This window comes from Cyphomyrmex costatus, unplaced genomic scaffold, assembly GCF_001594065.2.
Source record: "Cyphomyrmex costatus isolate MS0001 unplaced genomic scaffold, Ccosl1.0 scaffold1845, whole genome shotgun sequence".
Taxonomy (NCBI): domain Eukaryota; kingdom Metazoa; phylum Arthropoda; class Insecta; order Hymenoptera; family Formicidae; genus Cyphomyrmex; species Cyphomyrmex costatus.
Genome location: NW_017275874.1, coordinates 17,372 through 36,810, shown reverse-complemented (window position 1 = coordinate 36,810; position 19,439 = coordinate 17,372). Strand labels below are relative to the sequence as shown.

At 36.0% G+C, this 19,439-nt stretch overlaps 1 protein-coding gene across 1 annotated transcript; it reads left to right on the top strand.

Moving 5' to 3' along the window:
- Positions 1-525: 525 nt before the first annotated feature.
- Positions 526-19,213, top strand: LOC108772347 (protein Wnt-7b). The gene is given in 9 exon segments (XM_018537869.1): positions 526-638; positions 944-1,192; positions 6,157-6,365; positions 14,395-14,509; positions 14,589-14,660; positions 14,792-14,879; positions 18,147-18,326; positions 18,495-18,837; positions 19,062-19,213. Coding segments are annotated over 9 exon segments (1,521 nt in total).
- The last annotated feature ends 226 nt before the right edge of the window (positions 19,214-19,439 follow it).

Genomic DNA, 19,439 nt, shown 5'->3' with positions numbered 1-19,439 from the left:
GTCGTCAGGACATCCTACGGATTGTCCCACCACGGAGGAGAGATTCGGCGGCCACTGCGAGATCCAGCGCGATGCATTCCAATGCAAATATCTCTCGCCCTGGGGACACGGCGTAATCGTCGCAATTTCATGCTTCTCAGAAATTCAACCTGCTCGCTTTACATCTCTTCTCTTCTACGATCCTTTCTGAAGCCTGATACTCTCTTACCTCATCCCATCTCGCAACCCAGTACTTGATAACTCTGCACCCTCGAGTACTTTGGAGCGCCTTAATATTTCATTGCTGCGATCGGGAAGGAATAACAGAATCGTAAGTGGTTCGTAATGAAGGGTATATTTATAGCTCTTTCGAAATGATGAATGAATCGCGCGATTTTATAAATCATCTTCAAAGTGATATATCGGTCTCTATTCTTCCTATTATTCTTTTTTTTTTTTTTTTTTTCTTAAAAGAGAATTAAAAATATAGATAATCACTTTGCTTAAGAATACTTAAGAAAAATGCTATAGGATATAAATTAAGCAATGAACCAGCAGGAGACTAAGGATATCAAGTTTCAGCTTGTCATCGGATCAGTTTTAGCACCTGTTAACCGCTCTGTTTATAGTTTACTCGTCAAGATGTCGAAGTTAAGACGGTAAAGATAAATTGTCGTGAAATGTTTAATTATTTTTTCAGATATTTACTTCTTAAGAACTTTTTGAGAGATATAAGTTATTGTATCTCTCACGTTTCTGATTTAATTATACAAATATAAAATACTTGACTATATTTAAGTGGTGTACATAACTAATAATCTTATGAATATTCCCTACCTCTTAAAAATGAAGGCTAAGATTCTCGTATCAAAATAGTTTCCATCACGTACATAAAAAAATTCATCGCTTATTTATTTTCTCGCTTGCATATATATTTCTCACGAGATGGATCTCTTTATTCCAGGGTGGTCGGAGCGGTGGTGGTCGGCGCGGCTGTCTGCAGTCGCATCCCTGGATTGGCGAAAAGTCAGCGCGACCAGTGCAGGAAAGCGCCGCACGCGATGCCGGCGGTGGGCGAAGGCGCCGCACTGGGTCTGCGCGAGTGCCGGCACCAGTTCCGACATCACCGTTGGAACTGTTCCCACGTATCCAACGATCAGGTCTTCGGCCACGTGGTGGTAGTGGGTAAGAATTGTTCTGTCACCAGCACTCGGTATTTATTACGCCGCGTAATATATCATGGATGCTATACTCGCTTTGCTCCGCGAAAGGCTCTCCTGCCGTGTAAAGTAGTAGGTAGCGGGATGAAATTGCACAGTTAATGTTTCAAGTATCCACAATAGAAACACCGTGCAATTGAAATGTAAAAAAAGGAAAGTTTGGATATATATGGGAATTCATCACTTTAACGCGCGCATAAAGTAGCATAGCTTACTACCTGTTATGTATCAGTAAGTCGCGTGCGTGTTGGAACATCCTCAGTACATATATTATGAGTTAAAGAAGACACATGGCTGTTACATCTATTAGACTCGCACTTGTACTACACTAATGACCTTTTTATTAATATCCTCGTGCATTGTCATCGATTTATTCATTTACATTCTAAACGATTTTTCTCATTATAGAAGGTTCAGCGATTAAAAATTCAGAACTAAATTAATAAATTCTCCATCTCTCTCTATTTTATCATGAAAATTACTACAGTCTCATGTAGTTATTGAATAATTGATCAGCGATTATATATCTTAATTCTTTCAATCGTCCTCTCTAAATAAATCAAGACGAGCTAGCATTTGCCGTTATGTATAAATATTTATGTAGCTCATAATTTTATTTAAAAAACCAATAAAAGAATAATATATATTCTTTTATATATTATATTTTTCTTATTGCGTTTTTTCATAAATTAAGAATGTTTTAGCTCTCCACGAAAGACTGATGGTGATATAACATTAAGCAATGTTCAATACCTCACCTAAATTTTGATAAAAACATTATAAACTCCTTCATTTTTCTCCCGCAGCTCAAAATTCTTAAATTAAGTACTCTATTCGGGTCGCTTTAACGCTAATTCGAAGAGACATTTTACGGCAGTGTTGTGTCAGAATTTTTATAGCGCTTAGAATTTTACGGATGAGAAACGTGGTAGCGCATTTTTATCACTATGGAAATCAGCAAGTGCAGGTAGTGGACTACCATACATACGTATCACACATTCCGGTATGAAATAGGGTCTGGTTTCTCGTGTTACCGTTTCGTCGTGGCTGCAACCTGCACTCCAAGTACATAACTTATGTTCGAAAACCAGGATTATTCAGTGTCCTCTTGCCGATTAAAAAAACTAATATTTAGAAACATATTTAATACACATATATATACCTCAATATATATTATATGTTTTTCAAAATCAATTTTCTAGATAATCCTAACTTCAGTATTCTAAATTAAGATTAAACCTGTATACAAAATCTAATCGTTTTATCCGTAGTCAAAAGAGAAGAAGTTATCTCCTGCAAAGTGCAATTATTTAAAAATGTGCTTGATGTATAACCAGATATCCTTAATCGCTTCTTAATTTTTTATGGTTAAAGGAGCAATCTAATAATATTAACGAGCTGCACGTCGTAGTGGCGGGTCGGCTCGATGACAAACGGCGAAAGCGATATTTTTCGAGAACAAGATAATCCCTGAGTGGAAGCAGATACGTGATCCAAAAATATTGTCAAATGCAACACATTTGTCATCTCGGCATTAAATACTACAAATGTGAGTCGAGGGGATAAATGTCCCACATCGAAGGGATATTACCCGGTTGTACATGTACAGCTTGTTACATCTCGAGATCAGACCTCTCAAACCTTTTAAATTTTATAGGCAAAGAAAGATATATGATTGAGGAGAAAATCTCCATTAGAAGAAAAATTAATCGCAATCATATAATGTCTCTGAAGAACAACCAGGATATTTTTTATATTATTTTTTCCATCTTTAATAGAAAAGTTTTTAATTTGAAACGTCCTGTATACGAAGAACACCAGATGTAACAGCGTGGCGCTTCGTAATGGTGTAAGTCAACGATTTTTCATGATTAACCGAGCGGATTAAAGCACTGAGGTAGAAGAATCAAAGAAGCTTGGTAAACACGATGTGATTTACAACGCAACGAGATGATCGTACTTTGTTACCCGTACTCTTGCCATTATACAAGCCTCGTCCGTCATCATCGAGAGGCTCGTGGGTGACTTCTGGAATTCCACGCTGAATAAAGTGCGCATATGAATACATTGTATAAGATCCTGCTAAAGAGATTGGAGGGAATATTATGATTGCGTGAGATATTTGCGTACGTCACAAATATGTATAATGCAACAACTAATTACGAGTTTAGCATTTTAATTAATGACGATCACTACCTTTTTATTCAAGTTTACACAAGACGGAGTGTGCCTTGTAGACGTGACATCACGAAAATACGTGTAAATATTTATTAAAACCTTTACTATTGTCACATCTGCAAGTCGATAATGTCGTAGAATTTAAAATCGAAGAAAACCCGTACGGTATGTTTTTTAAAAGAGCGAGAACGTTTACGTACGCTCGACGACACGGACGCAAAGCAGAGAAGGAAAATAAGCGGCGGCGCGAGGAAGTCGGACGAGAAATAAGAAGATCAGAAATTAATGCGCAAAAAAGTATAAATAACGCTTATAAGAGACAGTGGGAGAGAGGATATAAGATGGAACAGGCAGGGCGGTCAGTTGCTAACTTAATTAGTGAAATTAACGGGGCCGCTCAACATACCGAAGCTAAATGCAGCGATATATATGCTTTAAAATATTTTCCTGCTCTTAAAACATTTTTGCATTCTATGTGTTCTACATGTAATTTGTAAGCGTACGTGTAGAAGTAGAAAAGTCAAATTAAACAAAGTTTCAATTAATACATTTAAAATCGCATCGAACGAAATTGTCAGACGATATAGAGATAGCCTGTCGAGTTGTGCTTAAGATCTATGTTGCTCATTAAAAAAAAGCTATGAATGAACAGAATATAAATTTCTGCGGTAGCTCTGCACATATCAGCATTCAGATCTTTGAAGCTAATTCTCATTTATCCATACTGTGAAAGAAAATTAAATGCGGATGCCTTTAGGAGTTTATTTTTGAATGTCAATATATTTTTTTAAAATTAACTCGTGTTTTTTCTCCATCCGTAATTCAATTACAATCGCGTGTCGTGCGTGTCGAATGTTAACGATATAATAGATACGATTGTAATTCAATATAATTAGGTGCATCAATCGTCGTCGATCTGAAAACTCGTTACAGAAGCTGCGACACTGCTCAAAGCGGAGACGTCGTGGCCCACTCGAATGAATTCTCGTGGTGAATACATTTTCATAAATTAGGCAGATTTATCTGGGAGACTTTTCGAGATCCGAGAAAACGTGGGCGGCGATCATCTAATCGTCTAAATGAAACGACGTAATTAAGAGATCCATTACGTGGACGATGGACCATATATTATCCGTTGTAAATTCAAGCGAAAACAGGACGTCGTCATAGAGATTTCCCTTTCTCTCTTCTCTTCTTTATCCTCTCTTCCTTTTTCTTTTCCTCTTATTTTGTTATTCTTCTAATAATTAAAAGCACTCTCAGCCGTTTACAGTAAACGAGATCTTCCAAAAATCGTTATCTCGTCAAGCTGTCGTTCTTATCAGCGAGTGATTCCATGCGAATACCTGCCATTCGCCAAAGGGCTAATATTATTTCGCGCATGACAACGTTATTCGGACGGCACAGCAAACGAGCGATAAGCAAAAGCGGGAGACAAAGTCGAGTGACAAAGAGAACGCGAAGGAGAGCTGACGTTCGTACGAGACGCCGAACGTATCCTCTTCTGCTCCCCCTCACCCCCACCCTATCAACCCTTGGATAACATTGGCGAAGATACTGCATTAATGTATAGCGTCCTATCAATTTCTGTTGCAAGCCTTCTCCTCCTCTTCATCCTTCCGTACACTTATATCCGCTCTCGCGCTTGTACGCGTTTTTTTCATTTTTTTCAAGTTCTTATCCGTCTCAAATAACTGGACTGGCCCACACTCGGCGCTCTGGCATGGACACACCTACCTACCTGCGTCTACCTGCCTTTACCTGTCTTTACCTGCCTGCTCGGTTGCCTACCTTCTTACCTGTCTGCCTGCCTTCCCGCTTGTCTGCCTGCGGTTCCTCCCCTGGTGCACAGTTGATGCATTCATTCTCCTGTTCCGCATCGATGTATACTCATATTGAGCTATATCGCGTCGATGACCGTGCGAAATAGCGCACATGCCGGGTTCGACACACATATACGCACGTATATACAAAGTAACGATGGTACATACAATAGAAAGACGATTTCTTCGTGCGAAAAGATGTTCAGACGGTAGAATTTTTTTACTTTGTTTTGAAAAATGTTAGTTTTAACAATTGAAAGTCAATATTTATCGAAGACTTTAAATATCTTTATTATTCTGTAAATAAGAAAAAAGCTCTCTCTCTCTCTCTCTCTCTCTCTCTCTCTCTATAGCTTTATGATTTCGAAAGGGGCACGCGCGGATATATATTTGTTATTTTACATATCATATTTTATGTATCGATTAAATAGCTTTCACAAACTAATTATATATAATAATTATACCGCGCGGTAACGCGAGTCGATTTATCTCTGTCAACGTTATCTTACCGCTAATTTGCTCGATAGATTGTTTGAGAATTTGCCGGCTTGTAGAAACGTCCATGGGAAGCAAACCCGGCATGTACCTACATATCTACCGTCCAGTAAAATAATTAGATTAGATAATGCGTGCGAGAGTGTCTACAGAGAAACCACTGAAAGAAGAGTCATTTTCAAGAATTTACGGTCGATGTTGCAGCATTTCTTTTGCGATATCCTTCGGTTATTCTCGGAACTGATATTTATTCAAAATCAAATTATGTACTCGGGTCTGTTTAAGTAATTACGAACTGCGGTCAATCGTATATTTATGTATCCGACTATACGTGATTACGTTTAAAATAAACTCGGACGTCGCACGCACAGTGTAACTATCGTAATTTGCCGTTATTAGCAATTTCGATTGTATACGTGTAGATTTGTAATAGTGATTGACTATTAGATATTGCCGTGTAGGAAGATGTAAGATAAAATTCCATGTAAAACTAAATGGGACTCGTTTTTCCTATCATCCGAACTAATGCCTGGCGATGATTTATCTGCCGAAGGCAAAGAAATGAAGGTGCGGCGGGATGACGAACGGGATCGATATAATTCAGCGTATTTTAGTGTGGAAAAGTGCCAACGGCACCGGTGGATCCTAGTATGGATTGAGTTATGGACCGGTACGCTGGGGTGCTCGCTCTCGAATCCCCAGAGGCTCTCACCGGCGTCTGTGGATATAAGACCTCTTTAAACCCCGTATAAAAATAAACTAGTTAATAAATTAATATATCGCCGGCTCGTATCTCTTTCCCCGTTGACCGTTGCTGTGGACAAGTGCCTCTGCGAAAATCGCCAACGAGTCGACCGGGGCCATTAATAATGATGTGTAAGTGAGTCCAGAGAAAGAGATAGACAGAAACGGGGACACAAAGAGAGAGAGAGAGAGGGAGGGAGGAGGAGAGAGGGGGGAGGGAAGCAAGACGATGAACTCGCACAGATTGTCGTTGCTGCCCTTCTTATTAAGATGTAACCGGTCATCGGAAACGGTGTACGATAAGTACCTTCCAAGAAAACGCTTGAAGAAAGGCGGTTATAAGATTATTTTTTTCGGTTCTTTCGATAACAGGTACTCAATCTTCACGAGTTTCGCGCGGTTTGTAATAACAAGCGCGATGATACCTCGCTCGTTTACAATGTCACGCGAACGTCGTGAGTAATTCTATGCGTGAGTCTGCAGCCCCCGAGCAATATACTTGTGTGTAAGAGATTTAACCCACAACCTTATCAACGACAAGTTTACATAATTCAAGTATAACAATTAATTGTTGAATTCAACGCTATTCTCTATACCAATTTTACTATTTAAATTTCATTTCGCTATTCTACATCAATTTCAAAAACAAAACATTCGATAAAACGTGTATGTACACAGAAAAAACGATTTTATTGAAGTACAAAATTTAGTTATATAGATACAGATCTGAAAATAATTTTGTTGAATCACTTAAATATTAACAACAATTAATAGCAAAAAGTTTTAATATTTTAGCAACCAATTTGGACGTCCTATATAATTATTTTCAAATTTGTTTCTAGTTAAATTTTTATTATAGCAAAACCGTTCTTTGTCATTAATTTATAAACGTTTCTTTATATTAATTTGATATTAATATAATTTTTTTCATATGTAAACATTGATAAAGTATCTGATTTGTGAGATGTGACAAAATATTGGATTGGAGGTCAAAGTTTAATGTCGCGAAACGTTGCAAAATGTTGTAGACAGGAACCTTATTACCGAGGTTACGTGTAATGTACCTGCTCACACGTGACACCGTGAGAGTCTTGCGCCATGCTACATGTACATCGAGCACACGAACAGCCGTAAATCACCAGTTTAACGTAACAAACACTATAAACGAGATACAACCACGGATCCTCCTGACTAACTCTGATACTAGATGCGACCCCCCGTTGTTACGGCTCGCACGAATACGAGTGTCGTGCACATAATATGGCGTGTTAAATACATTCTACATGACAAGAATCTTGATCAATGTTTTTTTAATATCATGTCTACCATGTATCTGCCGATACCTGGAAATTATATGATTTCTTTTTTATCACAAGTGTTTAAAAAACTGATAAAATTATTCTAATGGAAAACAGATTTTTTTATATTTAATGTACAATAATAGACTTATATTATTTATTTAATAATTACAAGTTAAGAAATAGCACACACACACACACACAAATGATTGTAAATTTACAAAATAATTTTGGAACCTTTCGAAACTTAAGAGTTTTAATTTTGAAATTTTATTAATAAATCTTGAAAGCATGAACCGTTATAATTACATGAAAAAAAATCGTGCATAATTATTTGTCCGGATCAATCAAGAAATATCAATCCTGCATCATTAAGAAACAAGATTTCTCCTCGAAAAAACAACTGTGAAGACATCCCGAAGTGGATTCGAATGCAAATTCAATGGCCAGACTCAGATTGAATAAATATTAAGTGAAGATGTGTGTCTTAATTACAAGTAATTGGTTAATTGTCTTGTGCTGACTGATCGAGTTTAATTTGACGGTGAAATAGGAATCATGCAAGTTCTTATCAAATTTTTACTAAATAAAATCCAACATTACTGTTGATTTTGCATAAAAGAACGTAAAAACTAAATCACAAATTCGTTAAAGTTGAATCGTTCATTAATTATAAATCTTAATTAAATTAAACGTTAATTATAAACATTACGCCCTAATGACTGTTTTCATTAGAGAGTAGTAACGATCATTTGTCGTACCGATGTCTTCAACACATTTTTCGTCGTATTCTGCCATCTGCGCCTTTTAAAATTGTTGCTAATATTATTGTACCTCGTATGTACGCATGCATAGAAAAAAATATACTAAATTTTAATATGCACCAACTAAATATTTATCAAGTATGAAGCTACAGTTATTTAGTACAACTATTAATTTGATTATCATTTCTATTATTGTCAATATCTATTTACTGTAAGTAAATGTTTAATTGGCACTATTCAAATAAATATTTATTAAAATTTAATATATTTTTTCTTAGTGTATATAACTGTTTAGGTATTTCTTCGCACAAACGACCGTACAAGAAAGAAATCCTATTGAATCTTATTAGAAAAATAAATATTCGCGTGTGTATCCTGTTTTCCTTTCTATTGTCAAAAATAGCAAACTTGTTCAAATGTAAAATACATGGCGTGTATGATTTCATATCGTATAATTATACGATACGATATAGTGTCAATTGCTCTCTATTTTTGACTGATTAATTATCATACTGATCAATTTCAACGAAAACATGAGCAGTTCGCAATTAAAATCACGCCACAGATCTTTTTGTCATACACAAAAAAGATGGCTGCTCTATTTTAATCCATCCACTCGACAGCAGTTTATGATGATTGAGCGATGATTATTCATTGAACCGGTACAGGCGAGTCGTTTCAAATTATAAAAGGACGGTGCTACACGGCAGTAAGAGTCGGGCTCCGTGTTCTTACCCGTAGCAAAGAGAGGTAAAACGTGCTGCTTTTTGTCCTGTCTCGGTTCATCCGTCGTGACACAAAAGGAGAGAAGCGTTCTGCTCGCGTGCATTACTAGAGAGAGAGAGAGAGAGAGAGAGAGAAAGCAAGGACTTTAAAATATTCCACCCCATACACTATCATCACGCAGTTTGATCTCATGAATAACTTGACACTTCTCTCTTTCTTTTTCTTTCTCTCTTTGGTATAAGCTTGTACAGACGTCATATAAGATCGGAAATAAGAAATTTAATAACAATTATATAATTAATGCCTGTTTCCACCAATGCAGATTAACTTTAATCTCGGTTTAACTTACTGTTAATCTTTTTCTAATTTTTAGAATTAAAAAAAGACGAAGAGCAAATTGAACCGAGATTAAAGTTAATCTGCATTGGTGGAAATGGGCATAAGAAACGTTTGTTCGAGATTTGCACGGTCGTAAAAATGCATTACATCCCTTAATCTCCTTTTTTAGACGTAAAATTTTTATAAATAAGTTACTGATACTTTTCCCTCGATTTACATTTCCACTCATACCATAAGCATAAATAGCTCTGCATGAAGCATAAAATCTGAATAATACATAAAAAGAAAAGTATAACAAAGGTATAAAAGAATAACAAATATTTTCTCTCTCTAACAAAAAAGTGAAAGAAAAAGAAAGATTTTCGAGATTCTCTTTCCTCACGAAAGCATTGTTAACATATTCACTCGACTACTTAAAATATGCTCGCGCATAAATAAAATTTTCATTCTATTCATGCACGGAATGATGTATTTCTATTTTACGTGCGTAACTGAATGAAAACTGTGAAACAGTGATGAATTATACCACAGAATAATAAAAATGTATAGATTCGGATTGTTATAAATATACAGATACTAGCAGGGGTTTTAAGAATAGGGAAATTTGTCTCGGCGCTGATTCTTTCCGACTAAGCTAGAATAACTTAGTCTTAATTTACTCGCTGATTCGACGCACTTTAACGGTCTATTCCTTTTCTAATAACACGTAACCGAAAGATATAGGTTAAAAAGAAAGAAATCACGCGCGATGATTTAGTAAAAAAACGACAACATTCCGTTTGGATAAAATGTAACTGCATGTGTATAAGGAGAAAATAGTTAATAAAAAATATTCAAAAATAATTAAATAATAAATAATAATAAAAAATAAATAAAAAATGATTTAAAAAAAAACATATCTACACACTTCTTTTTACATCCGAGACGTTATTGCGAAGGTCTTAATTAATGTGTATTCTTGACAGAATACAATATCTAAAAGCAATGGTGAGTTGCAAGCAATGTTTATAAAATCACACTTTTAAAAAACATATCTTATATAATCAAATAACGTATCTTTCAACTGAATAATGCATGTAATACATACGTGTACGTAACTCTCATAGATTAATCGAAATAAAAAAAAAAACAACAATGTTTCATTCAGTTTGAATACCGTTCAATGATGCTCACCATCGATATAGGTCGCGTGGGCGAGTCCAGCGAATGATCTGTCTTCCTGTGATAAACGCCGCAGGCGAATAAGGATTCCCTATACACACAATGTCCACGACAAGGGAGACAGGGACACGCGAACTTTTAACCTCGGCACGACGAGCGAGAGAAAAGGGAGATAAAGCGCGAGAGAAAGCACGTTCCACATCTATACACATGCGTGCGTACAAGCTAGCGGACAAATTCTTTTTCACGACGAAATAAAGATCTTGTCCAACATAAGAAGAGTACAAGGAGAGAACACCGCCGGTGGTGACCGGTACGCGTCCGTTCACCAAGGTGGTAACTCTCTTATCGTCCACCCACCGAGAGAGTTTATGGTATACACTTTGTATACACTTCACACGCGCGTAGAATTAAAACCAGGAATCCAAATCGGCATAATATTTCAATCTGATTACAGCCTATTATAAAACATTTAATAATTTAGTTTTTAATTTTAACTTTTCAACCGATGGAAAAAAATTCATTAAAATCATTTCTGTTTATAGAGAGTTTCTTTGATTATAGTTATAATTTTTTAATAATTTTTTTTTTTCAACGAGATCAATTATTCTCTTGCAACGAGAAATATGCATCGTTGAAGAAATCTCATTCCACAACGTGCGTTTCAAAATAACAAGATATATCTTCCTAGTTGAGAATCAAATCATTTCTCGTCTCCTTTCATCGCGAGACAAGTAACGAGTCAGGATATCACCTCGATGGCGTGGTAATATCGCATGGGTACACGCGAAATACTTTATTGCCTGACACGATAGCATCGGGCTCGTTATCTTTAATAAGATCGACTCACATAAAATCGCAGAGAATATAATAATGGAGCATCGGACAAAAAGCGTCTTATTGCCATTGGATAATGTAAACCTTGTGGGTGGATGCGTGACGCATCGCCATTTGAGATCCACTGCCATCAACGTATTCTTTCGTCGTAGCAAGAAGTAAGGAGTAAGATGTGAAATTTAACCCTCCTGAGGATCATTTCGTACAAGTTTTAATACCGTCTGCTTATTGACTCGAGATTCTCGCGCCTTAATTAAGGTTCCGCGTTTAAATAGTCTGATTCCTTATATAAAGACTGACTGTGAGTCTGATTACGTCTCACGTAAGATTGCACCAGCTTGTCTGTCCCGCTATCGGTAAGGCTTAAAAATTGTTTAATTATTTGACAAATGATGTTCGTCTCTTATGGTCAGATGAACGACCATTTCTCTCAAGTGCAAAATTAAATAGTAAAAAATTAAAAATATATATCTTACGTTAATAAAACTTCCGATAGGACATATTCTATATATATTTTAAATGAATGTACCAATTAAACTAAGATACAAATCACAATTTTCTTAATTATAAATTTATAACAAGGTATAAAATGAATGCATCATTGGTTAAAAGCGATATATATGCAAGCTGATTTAGCTGATACATGTAGCGTTTATACCCTTACATTAATAATACCTTTAATCGATAAATGACCACCGCTAAGAAATGAATGATACGATAAAACGAAGGATCGCGATGAGTACGTACTCATTATTAAATTTGAGTACGCATCACACGATCACCGTAAATAATCGCCCACATTCGGTGACGCAGTGGTTTATAAATTTCATATAGGGCTATTACGCGAGTCATTTAAAATGCAATGATATAAATTAAAAGATCGCCGGCGTGACGATCAATCATGGACCATTCCTCTTGCGATTTTGTGCTGTTTTTTCTTCTTATACTTTTTATCATTTAAACGAGCACCATTTTGCGATATCCCGGCGCCCTTTACTTTCACTTTAATTTACGAAATATGTATTACGAAACAATCAAATCCAATCAAAATTTGAAACGTAAATATCAGGAATGTGTAAATAACACACTTATTCTTCAGTTTTTTGTACGCAAATCAATACGGTCATTTAAACGAAGATTGATTTTAACAAGAACGTTAATTTACGTCTCGCAAGAAGATAATTCATTCTCGTTTTATTTGCCACTCTGCAATATTTTCAGACGTTAATAAGTTCACAGATAATGTGACACACAAATGCACGCGTATACACAGGACTATGTACACATATACCATACATCGCAAATAGATTGAGGCTTACTCTCGTCTTTCGCATTGCCCGTTCGGCACGAACAACGACTCTTCGGTATCACCATGAGCCGGACCCTAATATGGAAGCCGTGCTCATTTGGTGCGTTCACGTTTTACAGCTGAAATGAATTTATGCGGAAAGGACACCTCTCTTCGTCCGTCGGAGCGGGAGAGAAAGAGCAAGAGAAGAGTCGCAGCGACAACGCGGCAACGCCAACGAAACGATAAATTTACCCCTTACCGGCTTCTCTGACGCTAAATAGATGCCCGCGCTGCCGTCCTTTGACATAAACGCTCAGCATAAATTCATCAACCTTTTGACCGATGGTGTCTCCGCGCACAATCAGCTTCCTTCACGACGCGTCCTAGAGCGCCGGCTCGGGAAGAATACAATGCTTGAACATTGCTTTAGCAAACGGGTATACGACAATCTCTCACAAATTGCTCGAATGTCCACTTATTCTCTCGATATTTTATTCTATTTTTTATAGTAAAGTAAAGAGACCAACTTTGAATTAAGTAATAGAACATTAAAAAAAAATCAGCTAAATGAAATATCTATAATAAATTCATCTCTGTGGAGATATACTCCACTCTGTTATATGCATTATCGAAAATAATCGAAACTGAATGGTGTAAAAGCGGGGCGTGATCATAATTTTGCGAGAGAGACGTAAATCCACTTGTTGTTTCTCCGTATATTCATTGCGTATCTTAACGCAATAATTTATATATCCTAATAGCACAAATAAAGGTTCACGGAGTAGACGTCTTCATAGCCAACATTGAATTTCAGCATTAAGCTAATGCGTACACCTCTTCTTCAACCGAATTTACATGAGAGATTATTGCATGCCCTGGCAAACGCTGACAAGCAAATTACAGCACGAATTTGACGATAGAGTGAAACACCAACCGGCTCAGACAGATTCGAGACAGAGCGGTGCGTAGGTGTCGACTGTGATAATGGAGTGAAAAATGAACATCGTGAGGAAACGGACGTACGATAATTCATTCGACACAGTAAACGAGCTGAGAGCATGGCGTAATTAATTGCGTTCGCGCTTTACGCGCATAGTGCGATGGCGAGCCGTCTAAGTTATAGTAAATTCGCGTGATGAAAATACTTGACAAGGCAACGTCCATTTGAATATGTCTGCTGTCGTGAGTCTCGAGTTTTGGAACACAGTCGACGTGAAAATTTGAAATGAGCCACGGTTCGTGTGGGCATATAGACACATTAAATTATTTTATATATAGATTATATGTATAATTATTATATAAACTTTTGAAAGATTTAATATTAACAATTATTATATAATTATTAGTATTAATACATTTTTTCAAATTTTATTCTTTCATAAAGATTATACGCATATATTAAAAATAAGTAGAAATACAACCGATTTTTAAGATTCCTCAAGTTTATTCCGCGTCAATTTCCCTTGTATAAAAATCAAACTGACTCTCTAATCTGTACGAGGTAAGAATAAAAGAAAATTTGGCACTTTTTATTTGCAGGTAGCAAAGAGGCGGCATTTACGTACGCGATAAGCTCGGCCGGTGTCACATACGCAGTGACAGCAGCTTGCAGCCGTGGCAACATCACAGCTTGCGGTTGTGAACCTGCCGTAAGGTAGGCTATAAATCCCGTAACGTTTTGCGCACAGCACGCAACGTGTTAATTATTACCGATTAATATCGCATTTTTGTAGGACGAGGAAGGAATTACCGCCGAACGGTTGGGAGTGGGGCGGTTGCAGCGCCGACGTCACGTACGGGATGAGGTAATTAAACTGATAGTTAATTAATTTGCACTATCAGTTCTCGTTGCTTCTTACGCCAGCTTGCTCGCGAACGGCGCAAATACGGCGAACGCTAAACACGCATAAATTTTAATATTATAATTTAATGTTAGGTTCGCGCGTAGGTTTCTGGATGCGAGAGAGATCGAGGGAGATGCTCGGAGCCTGATGAACCTTCACAATAATAAAGCCGGAAGAAAGGTAAGCGCAGTAATTAATGATAACGTTCTTTTTGTATTTTTATCTTTATAATATTATTTAAAAAAAAGCTAATAGGAGAAGAGCCCAGACACGGGCGTCACAAGTCATAAAATATGCGTCAGCAGAAAGTAATACTATGTAATGAGCACCATAATTGCCGTGAAGCAATATTAATTACCGTAACTCACAAGAGAAATCGTTTAACGCGAAGATTAAGCTCGCTGATATTTGACGACAGCACAGCTCTTCGCCATTTCTCAATCATCCTGTCGTATAATTATATTACGCGAGATTCTAAGATTATATAACACCATATTATACAAAGGATATATACAATGTAATTGAAGTAGACAGATATACTTCCCATGAAACTTAATTTGCTTCATACGCCTAAATGTTTACGCTTGCAAACTGATATCCACGATTTCCTACAATCAAAGCCTTGCTGCAGAATACAAACTATCAGTAACGCGTTACATCAATATTATAATTTCCTACTTAATAATATAAATGTAATAATACATATTATACATAACAGTCATTGAATTTACGCACTGATTTCTGCGTCAATTTCCATTATTCTATTATTATTTATTATTTTTGTCATTAAATTGACAGAAATCCATTTATCATTGTAATTTGTAACATATAATATAGTTACATTGAGTAAGAAATTATAATATTGATATAATGTTATCAGTTTATATTTTGCGAGTTCCGTATTTTTAACGTGTCGAAATTAAACAAATTGTCTATTCTTAACATTTCCTTTCACAATATTCTAATCTACCAATTCTATTGCAAAGATATGTGTACATAATATTTTATTTCACTCACGTGTTCTACGTACGTATTATGCGCTGTCATGTAGAAAATTAGTGAAGAAACAATAATTCAAGAATAATTAATATTATAAAGATATTAAGAATAAGTGATCAATCAATTTGTCAAGAAGAGAAATGTTCAATTATATATGTAGGAATGTGTTTCAGCACGTTAATATTTTATGGAAAATCATTATAGAAATTGAGCCTGACATGTTAACTTGTATAGCTATGGGCAACGGATTAGATCGGATAACAGAGTGATAATATCCATAATGAGGCGCGTTCATCGTGCACCAAGTGTATGCAAATCAGACATTACCAATTTTGATTTATTGCCCAATAACCTACGCGAGAAGCCAATTATACCGAGGAAGACAATGTCGTTGATCTGTGATTCGCGTACACATAACTGTTTGTTTAACGTATCTAGATATCTTAATGTTCTGTCTATCGTAATGTCCAATTTTTATTTTAAGAGAGAAATGGAAGGTGGATTGAAGGGGAGAAAAAAAAAGAGAGAGGAAAAGAATGCAAGAAATTACTAATGCAAGGATTAAAATCATTTATCCGATTTAACAAGCTCTTTTACAGCTCTTTTTTTTATCATTATCATTCTTACGGAGCAAAGTTGATGATCGAAAACGAGCGTTTGTAAGAAACAATTGCGTTATGCCCGAAGGTGAAGCGGTGAGGGCGGCGCGCCTTAATTGGGGAAAGTTCGTCTCGAGCTTTCGTCTACCTCGATTGGCCCTTATTACAAGCGGGCAATAAAACCTCGCTATTGGTTTGCGTACGTGCACGTATACGCACGTACCTGTATTCTCAGAGGTAATGATTTATTCTTAACGTTGATCGCCCCGGCGCGCCACATATTTTATGTGCGTTGAAGATTTTTTTAAACCTTCCTCCGTATGTGGCACCGACGCGGTGCGCCAGAATAATTCGAAATGTTAAACCAGTTTCATGCGCGTACGCGTCGTGTCCACGGTCGGCGCACAATGAAGGGTCCCCATCGGGAATCGAGCGTGCGTAGGATTTTGCAGATGAACATTCGATACGATTACAACCGTTTAAGATCACCCTCGAGTTAATCGAAATGCATCTCCGCGCCAGTGGCGTGGCGATGCGAAATCCGCACGGTAATTATTTCATAGATAGAACATTGTCATTGTAATAAACGCGAGAGAATGGACGACTTGTAACAATTCGAGCAGTTGTATATTTATACCTGGGGGGCTGACTGTTCTTGGAACGAGATATAAATTACAAAAGTGAGCAAAATTCAATATAGATATTGATCATTCACTGTAATGTCCATGTATGTAAAAAGTGACTACAATATATAATGTGTAACGATTGCTTTTCTGTGTAAAAATAACATACTATACTGCATAAAAAATTATTTTATACATTTAAACGCGTAATATAACTGTCATTTTTACATGGGAAACTGATCATACATATTTTGTAGTTATTTTTTAGACAGTTGGATTTACAGTGATAAAATTATTAATATTCTATTGAATTTGCTCACTTTTGTAATTTTTATCTCGTTACAAGATACATAATTAATTCTCAGCATGTCTATGAAGAATATAGTAAAATCCTTTTATTCTTCACGCGTTAAAATTAAAAACTTAGGACTTCAATTTCCAATACTTCTTTTTATTTCATTTATACGTAAAATAAAAATATTTAAATCGTACGCAAAATAATTGTATCGTAATATTTATATTTTACATAAGCACGACCAAATGAAAAATTTATAAAGCAATGAAGTAATGAATAAACATAGTCATAGGTTTTTTGAAAATGAAGAAAAATATTTTAATAAATTGCACGCAAGGTGACTAAAACAATTGAATTATGTATAACATTATGACAGTTCGAAGCTCTACGCCATTGATTTCTTCGTAATGGACCCGTGTATATCGTTTGAAAATGATTCAAGCATCGGGCGACGCATTTATTCTCATCGAACGCATTGTAAGTTTTCGTTTTCATTCTCGTTCCCGCTCTCCGACCAAAAAGGCTCCGATCGCATGTGTAGATTTGAAATTTGCATAGGATATGCGTGTATAATGAAAGAAACAAATCGACATACACTTTATTAAACGCACGATGTAAGTGGTAATCTGTTTGGATGCGATATTTAGATGCGTTTCGAGACTCTATACAAAGTTTTTGTGATATATTTGGACTTGTAAAAGCTTTATAAACTAATTCAAAAGGTAGCAGAAATTTTTTATCGCTGAATAAAATAAATCAATACTATATATATGCAATTTGAATAAGACCTAGTTTTTAAATATTGTACTGTAGTTCACTTAAAATTAATTGAATAAAACGAATTAATTAGTTATAAAACAATATTGAAGAGAATATGTGAAACCACATAATTATGAAAATTATATTTATTTGTAACATTTTATCTTTTCAGATAGTCAAGGCTCTTTTACAAACGGAATGCAAGTGTCACGGTGTATCCGGATCTTGCACTGTAAGAACATGTTGGCGAACATTACCCAGTTTTCGTCAGATCGGCGATGCTCTTATGAAAAAATACAGGAGAGCTAAACCCGTCATGGCTATTACACCTCCTCCCCCACCCACAGTTCAGGTACCTTGTTCAATTGAATGTCTTTTGTGAATAAATCGACAATCTTAAAATACGAGATTAACTCAATATATAAATCAAATTCAATTCAATACTGTTTGGTTTAATGGTGTTCTTATTGTTATTTCCGAAAGTTAATGCAAATTATTTGATATAGCTTATAATTTACAGACACTGGATGCAATGTCGCATTCAATGTTGCCAGAAATGGTACCCATATTGGGAAACGACGCCAAAACTCAAGGCAAACCGAACGATTTCGCCAAATCGCGGCACAATCGACAGCCACTGTTGAAAAAAATCAGCAAGTCCAAGAAGTACTTGGTACTTTCGACGCAGAAACGGTCGAAAGACAAAGATGGTAGCCCAACTATAAGCTCGATTATAAATCCGAAGAGAATTCCAAAAAGAAGCGAGCTAGTTTATCTTCAACCCTCCCCCAATTACTGTGAGCCGGATTTGGCGCAAGGTAGCCTCGGTACGCAGGGCAGATATTGCAATCGTACTAGCACAGGTAAAAGAAAAAATCCTGACAGTTTTACAATTCCATAGATAATAAATGCTATTTTATTAAACATTTATAATCTCCAAAAAAATCAGTTTGCTAATTTTTGACGTATTTCTATTTCAATAATTAATTTAATTATCAAGACATCCAACGTAAAAGTTAAATGATAATTCTTCACCAAGAATTTTTTATCTCTTACGAAAACAATAAAAATCTTTATCTGTTTTTAGAAACCGATGGATGTGATTTAATGTGCTGCGGTCGTGGCTATAATACACATCAATTCACAAGAACGTGGCAATGCAGATGCAAGTTTCACTGGTGTTGCCGCGTACATTGCGAGACTTGTATGGAACGCACTGAGGAATATACATGCAAATAATGCTATTATCAGCGTACAATGTGTATATAGATTTGCGAAATAGTATATGTAATTATATAAATGTTAGGTTTTATCTTCAAGAGTAAAAGGAACGAATTGACGCATGAGAAATGTTAATTAATATTATACGTGATTACAAAAACAAAATTACATCTATCATAATTTCAAAACTATATAATGAGAATTATTAGAATTATATTGAACAATGATGTTAAAGTTGATAGGA